Source organism: Festucalex cinctus, chromosome 1, assembly GCF_051991245.1.
Source record: "Festucalex cinctus isolate MCC-2025b chromosome 1, RoL_Fcin_1.0, whole genome shotgun sequence".
Lineage (NCBI taxonomy): Eukaryota > Metazoa > Chordata > Actinopteri > Syngnathiformes > Syngnathidae > Festucalex > Festucalex cinctus.
Window position 1 is genome coordinate 38,768,879 of NC_135411.1, and position 7,405 is coordinate 38,776,283.

The 7,405-nt window shown below is 41.6% G+C and overlaps 1 protein-coding gene and 1 long non-coding RNA gene across 2 annotated transcripts; both read right to left on the minus strand.

Annotated features, from left to right (window-relative positions):
* Positions 1 to 439: 439 nt before the first annotated feature.
* Positions 440 to 1,695, minus strand: LOC144025704 (apelin receptor B-like). Its single transcript, XM_077532374.1, has 2 exons — positions 1,650 to 1,695; positions 440 to 1,600 (listed from the first exon to the last, which is right to left on the minus strand). Exons 1-2 carry the CDS (start codon positions 1,693 to 1,695, stop codon positions 453 to 455), a joined length of 1,194 nt encoding a protein of 397 aa, XP_077388500.1. The 3' UTR covers positions 440 to 452.
* A 2,951-nt stretch (positions 1,696 to 4,646) lies between these two features.
* LOC144026331 (uncharacterized) lies at positions 4,647 to 6,099 on the minus strand. Its single transcript, XR_013285109.1, has 3 exons — positions 5,689 to 6,099; positions 5,044 to 5,274; positions 4,647 to 4,771 (listed from the first exon to the last, which is right to left on the minus strand). It is a non-coding gene; the product is annotated as an uncharacterized LOC144026331 (long non-coding RNA).
* Between the last annotated feature and the right edge of the window lie 1,306 nt (positions 6,100 to 7,405).

Sequence of the window (7,405 nt, forward strand, 5' to 3'; positions counted from 1 at the left end):
ATATACTATATTATCTGGTGAGTGTGTGTGCGCAGCATTTAGCCACAAATAGTGAAGTGTTTATTCATGTGATCTTATTCTACATTTTTTCCCAACAACTGATTAGAAAAAGAGAATGCGAGTGCAGTGCATCAAAAAATGTGGAAGACATGCTCATCACATTAAATGTAGGAAGAATTAACACATAACAGGTGCTCTTCAAGTTTGGCGGGCAAAAAAATGTTGATAAAAAACATTTTTAACTATAGTGATTTATCATGATTCATCAAAATTCTAAGATGTGATTGATTAAAAAAATAAATCGTTTGACAGCTATAATTAACAGAACAAAATGAAAAATAATTTAATATGATTTTTACATTTATTTGTTTTTTCCGTCACATGCATGTGAGTGTTAACAGTGTCGAGATTCTGGAAGTAAGCACCGGTGTTGATGAAGTCCTCCATGCATGCTAGAACTTGATGGGTGTCTGGCAGGATTTCTTGAGGTGAAGCAGGCTTAGGCACTGCGACCTGAAACGCAGGTCTAAGAAGGCATAGAGGAAAGGATTCAGGCAGCTGTTGATGTAGGCCAGGCAGGCGGTGTACGGGTGAGCCAGCACGAGAAAGCGGTGGAATGTGCAAGTGGCCTGGAACAGGTACAACTCAGAGAGGGCGTCTGCGCTGTTCAACACATGGAAAGGGATCCAGCATATGGAAAAGACCACCACCACCGTGGCGATGATCTTTAAGAGTCGCCGCTTGCGTTGGTGCTCCTTGCATCGGGTGTTGAAGTGGTGCGTCACAGTACAGCTGATCAAACCATAGCACACCATCATGACCAGGAAGGGGACTAGGAACCCCAAGGCACTCAACATCAAGCTTAACCCTGCCGACCACAGCCTCCCCTGCTGCCTGCTGGACGCCACCAGGCTGAAGTCCATGAAGCAGAAAGTTTGGTTGCTGCTTGGGGGTTGCCGGGTCGTGTTGAACACAAAGGCGGGCACAGACAGGAGGCCCGACAGTGTCCAGATGGCGGCGAGAGAGGCGCGCATGTGGCTGCGGATGTACAGCTGGCTTCTGGACAGCGAGCGCACAATGGCCAGGCAGCGGTCGAAGCTCATGCAGGTGAGGAGGAAGACGCTGGCGTACATGTTGAGGATCATTACGTAGTTGCTGATCTTGCACAGGGCCACCCCGAAGGGCCAGTGCATATCCGAGGCCTGCTCCACCGCCCACAGGGGCAGCATGACAATGAAAGCCAGGTCGGCCAGGGCCAGGTTGCCGATATAGACGTGGGATGCCCGCCGCTTCTCCTGCGCCCGCCACACGGTGAAAATGACCATGCTGTTACCAAACAGGCCCAAGATGAAGATGATTATGTAGAACACCGTAATTAGCACCAGACTCGTCGACTTGTTGGAGTAGTCGCAATTGGTGGTGTTCTCCATTTCCTCGTAGCCGTGGTACTCGTGAGGGCTCTCGGTAGGTCGATTTTCTTTCTCAGGCTCGTGGTGGAGTGTGTTGCTGCTTGTGTGATCTGCTTGCTCTTGCACAAGCCTCTGAGTCGTGAACCCTCCCACACTTCGAAATGAGGCTTCATTTTCCACGCCCACCTTTACTCGACACAAGCTTCGAAGCCGCGGTTCATTTTGCCCATCACTACCTACGTCTGGTCAAGTGTCTCTCCACGTCAACCCAAGTGTCTCTCCACATCTAGCCAAGTCGTCCTATCATGCCCAGTCTGTCCTGCCAAGTCTGTCCACGTTCTGCCAAGTCTGTCCACGTTACATCCAGTCCTTTATTTAGTTCCAATCAATAAAGTTATTCTCATTCCTGTCAGTCCTCTTCTTGTCATGTTTCTCCGCCATTGGATCCATCTCCCCACCATCCTCCACATCCTTGCACCATATCCTGCACAGAATTTGTTTAATTTATTCAGGAATTCTTTGATTTTTGTAGTCTTCTACTATTATGCATATCCATTTTTATATTTTTGTTGACTTGATCGTCCATGTAATAGTCACAATTGAAACTGCGGTAATCATTTTTGTAAAAATGGTTGTCTGGGTCTAAATTATTCTCAGGGTCGAATGTCTTGTAATCAGAGTATTCAAATGTTTTCAAGTGCATATTTATGTTCAGTAGGGGTGTTAAAAAAAATCGATTCGGCGATATATCGCGATACTACATCGCGCGATTCTCGAATCGATTCAATAATCGGCAGAATCGATTTTTTTATTTTTTATTTTTTTTTTTAGGATTCACACCTTGAGCATGGAAGAATGTTATATGAACGGCACATTAAGCCTTAATATTTTTATTTTAATGCTGTTCAAATGTGAAACAGATTGCAAACTGTTTGTGTACAGTGGCTCACGGTTATAAGCCTCAAGTTTTAGATAAATATATTCATACAAATCTTACAGTGTACATGTACAAATTTACTGATAGTATTTTCTAAATTTGAATGGAAAAAAATCGCAACAATCGACTTATAAATTCGTATCGGGATTAATCGGTATCGAATCGTGACCATTCGTATCGGGATTAATCGGTATCGAATCGAATCGTGACCTGTGAATCGTGATACGAATCGAATCGTCAGGTACTAGGCAATTCACACCCCTAATGTTCAGCATTGCTTTGTGTTATTGCGCTGCTATGTATAACTCCGTGTGGTCCTACTACAGTATCTGTTTAGTTTCCATTAGATAGTTTCGGTGTGCTGGTGCTGGGGTGAATAATTAGCTTGTCTTGTAGACAAGACAAAATGACTGCTCGATCCTTAAATTTCAGCAGCTTAACGACCACGGGTCTCGGTCTGTCACCTCCTGGTTTCCCAGTGCGGTATGCTCTCTCGATTTCAACTTCTTGATGTAGCTTTAGTTTCTCAGTCAGGAAATTCTTTACCTTTTCTTCTGTTATAGTCCAATTTTCTCCTGGTGTCTCAGGAATCCCATCAAACAACAAATTTTTACTTCTCGACTGGCTCTCCAGATATAGGTCGCTTGCACATCGTAATGCATCATGGGAGTTTTTCCTTCGGGCGCCATATTGGGTGTCCGCCGGTTCACAAGGTACACTCGCGAGTTACACGGTAGAGCTTATCAACCTGATGTAATTTTCGCAGTATTTTCACGATTTACCGGAAGATCAAAAACAACGATACAGGCAGAAGGTGTCTCTGTGTGGCGGGATTGATCCTAATTACGTCCTGACCAAGGGTGATTTTTTTTTTGACGGAGAAAGCTTGCTGGCCAAATGTGACATCTCTGGACATCTTTCCCTACCTCGTGTTGACAACATGCTCCATAACACGCCAACAAATCCCTGGAGGCTTACAATTATTTTGTAAGCGGGTGGATACAGAGTGTAAACTTTAACATCGCATCAGAAGAAACGGTTGCTGTTGCACGTAAGTAAACCACATGGTGTTGGTAATTCTGCACACAAAAATGTTGATTTGTTCTCAGGCTTCCTGTTATCATTGTGTTTACATGCACAGCTGGGTTTACCTGATGTGGTTTTTCTAATAATTTTATAACAGGCAAATATGGCAGAGCGTATAAGAATAAAAAGTAACTGCACAGCCTCCCCGTGGCTGAATTAAATTTAATGCTACCCTTTCACTAGTTACATGTTACTTAATCAACTTATTCTAAATGGTTAAGGTTAACCACTATCAGAGGACGTATTTTTAGTTTCAGTTTCCAGTACAATAAAACGTGTTCATGGTAACTACTGTGCATACTGACAGCTTTTCTTATGATCTCACGGTTAAGGAGGCTGTCACAACACCCAATTTCTGTCTGGTGCCAGATGGCAACAATTCCCATCACTTGTCACGACAACACCAATAGTATTACCAGGTATGTATGGCTTTACTTTTTGTAGTTTCTTATTTAATTCTATGTTTCATATTTTCATTACAATGTCTGTAATATTTTCAGATTCAGGCACAGATGAGTTTAACTGGACGGACTTCTGCGATTTTGTGGTGTGGACAAAGTGTGATTGAGCGAGTCCACCCAGATCGCTCGTTTTGGCCAGCTGGAAAAGCCAGAGTTTTTTTTCCCCCAAAATCCCCTCCTTACCTGAACTGCTCGGGAGAGCATTTACTAGATCAGCAGTGGACTTCCAGTGTTCCTGCTCAGCCGCTGTCACCTACCACTTGCTCATGTACTTCAAAGATGCGGAATAAAGTAGTTTTTTGTGCTGCAGCAGATTGTAAAATCAAATGATATCACTTGAAGTGTGCCAATCTAGACTGCCAAAAGGACAGTGGTTTTGTGACAAGTGTGAAACAAGGATTATTGGGAAAACTGTAACACAGTACTGGTACTTGTCTTACATTAAACAAATTTAAAAGAGAGCAACTTTTTCCTCTGTACATAGCATAATGAAAGTCATTGCGTACCCCATCAACATTACATCATACCGTCATCTCAGGATGGTAGGCACCTGTGCTAAAATAAACTACATTAATTAACAGTTCAATTTTTAACCCTGAAATTACTACATCTAATAATTATTCACTTCATTTTTTGTGCTTTTAGAAATAATAGAGATTTATGCCATTACTTTAAGAGGGACCATATTGCACATTGAGTCAAATCCTGTCATTTGTATTATGTATAGCTTTGTAAACAAACCCAACAATAGAATTTGTATAAACGCTGCCTTTATTAGCGCCAAACAAAAAGTCGCATGTTGTCCTCCTCCAATGCTTTGATGCTCGCCTTCGTTTCCATCATGTCATTGGCAATCAAGTCGGTGTGGCATGAGATCCCTAAAGAAAAAAATAAAGAAAAAATCACAAAAAAATACGGTACCAGTAATAGGTTTAATATAGTAAAGTAGTATAGTTTTTTTGTCAGTGTAAAAGAAATGTACACATTTTGTTGCATTTTTTAATGTATGAACATTATTACAGGCAAATACTTATTTCTATAAACACTTCCAAATGTCTCTAAAAATATAAGGTGCGTGTACACACACAAACAAACACATACATTCACTCATGCATACAATATATCATGTAATGAATTCTGAGTGGCATACCAGAGTCAATGATGTCAGCAGTACTTGAGGGTACAGGTTACTGGAGCCATCTGGCTGCATAACTGCAACAATCTCTGCCACTTCGAGTCGTCTTTTCTTTGCTTGTCTCTCCTGTGCACGTTCATATCTTGGCACCGACTGGGCTGAGACATAGATGTTGTAACTTGGGACCCAACTTTAATGTTGGAGCCCAGTCGGGATGATTGGACAGAAAAACGGGCGCAGGGCGACCTGTTAAAATAAACAAATATATAAACAAATAAAATATGGAAAGACTGGTTATTTTACCGCAGTAGGGTGGCCGTGAATAAGTTCTCTAGCATGATGTGTAGGCTACCGGGGGTCTGTTTTCTTGCATCAGCCCCTTCTGTCTCTTTTTTTTTCCAAGTTTACATTTTGCCACCAAAAAACATGTTATCGGCATTAAAAGCCCAAGACTAATCAATCCAATTTCAGCAGTAAACACTTTGCACTGGCACTACTTGGGTGAAAATGTTCGATGTTAGCTTTCGGCTAACGTCCGCTAGCCAGCTTGTACTACCGAACTTGCTTGCTCATGAATCCAAAACATAAGCAACTTGCCCATATATGGGCGGTCGAAACGTTATTAATCCTCATGCATTAAATAAAGGTAAACAAGCTTACCGCTCACAAAGTGATCGCTGCACACACGAGCCCAAAGTAACGACTTCCCTCCGGAGTCCGCACTCCTCTGTCTCCAGGCCCTGGTTCCTAATTATTTTCGGAATTCGGAAAAAAGACCGACCATTTTCCCCCTTGGCTTTGTTCGAACAGCCAACGATGCAGCAACAATGTACCATTTTAATCGCAGAAAACAAACGTGATAGATACGTGTTAGACCGAATCGCTACGTAAATGGAGGCCACCCAGCATGGCGACTACGAGAAATCCGAGGCGGAAGTGACGACATGTGCAAGCGACCTATTCAATTTTGTCTGTGACTTGTCTGAGAATTTCTATGCTCAGCTTGTTTTTTTCTGTTTTTAAGTCATCCACTTCTTTTTGAGTATATTGTAAACTACTTTTACTTCCTGTAGTTCCTTTGTCAGTGCATCCAGTCAATCTTTTTGTTGAGTCCATAATTGTAGTGACAAAACTTTTAAAATTGTCCTGTTGCTGTCGCAAAAGAGTCTTAAACCTATCCTTTTGTTGATGTAATAGTTCATTTACTTGTCACTGACACATACGACAGCATATTAGGGCCACGTAGAAATATATATATATATTTTTTAGAGGGCGTGGGCAATATGATGGAAAAAAGTGGCAAATTTGCCACTTTATAAACTGGCAGCTATGATATTGTTAATCTTTGCTAAAGCAATTAGTACCTCCTTGTTTGAAAACCCGACCAAAAAGTAAATTTTAAGGAGTTCTTCTTTTGTAAACTGACTTGTGTAGCGTGACATATGCGTTTCCTTGCTGCCAGCTGGCACCACACCTGACACAAACAGCTGCGCGACGAGAAAAAAGTGGCAAATTTGGCCCAAATTCTTCACAATGCTGTTAAGGCTGTGGTCACTTCGCTTGGTTGTGCAGCATTTCCTGCCACATTTCCCCCTTCCAACAGACTTTTTGCGAATGTGCTTTGAAACTGCACTCTGCAAACAGCCTGCTCTTTTTGTGTCTTCCCCTCCTGATGGAGGGTGTCAATGATAGTCATCTGGACAGTAGTCAGATCAGCAGTCTTCCCCATACTGATTTAGTTTACTGAACCCAGCTGAGTGTTTTTCAAGGCTCAGGAAACACTTGCAGGTGTTTCGAGTTAATTAGATGATTCAATAGCCTACGAGTATACTTTTTCATGATATGCTAATATTTTGAGATAGGATATTTGAGTTTCTTAAGATGTAAGTCATAATCAGCAATATTAAAATAATAAAAGGCTTGCAATATTTCAGTTGATTTGTAATGAATCCAGAATGTATGACATTTTTGTTTTTTTTAATTGTATTACAGAAAATAAAGAACTTTATCACAATATTTTAATTTGCTGAGACAGTCCTGTATGGGGCATTACTAGGGTGGCCAGACGTCCGGATTTAGGGTTGACAGTCCTAATTTTCAGTGATGTGTCAGGCATCATGCGCAACCGTAAAACGGACACTGGTTTGTCAGGGTTCCCGCGGGGTCTTAAAAAGTCTAAAATTCAGAAAGTTAAATTTTAGGCCTAAAATGTCTTAAAAAACGGCCATATTTTCATCCTAGGTCTAAAATTTAATTTACCCAAGTCTAAAATTCTTACATCCGTTCCTTACATTCCGAGAAGTGTCTGCTCTGTAGAAAGAAAGAAAAAGAAAGAACAAAAAATGTTGCGTGTTGCGTTTTGTTATTTGCGTGCTCA

Coding starts and splice junctions, on each gene's coding strand:
- LOC144025704 (XM_077532374.1), bottom strand. CDS start 1,695: ATGTGGAGAGACACTTGGGTTGACGTGGAGAGACACTTGACCAGAC. Junction 1,601..1,649: donor GGAGAGACACTTGACCAGAC/GTAGGTAGTGAT, acceptor GCTTGTGTCGAG/TAAAGGTGGGCGTGGAAAAT.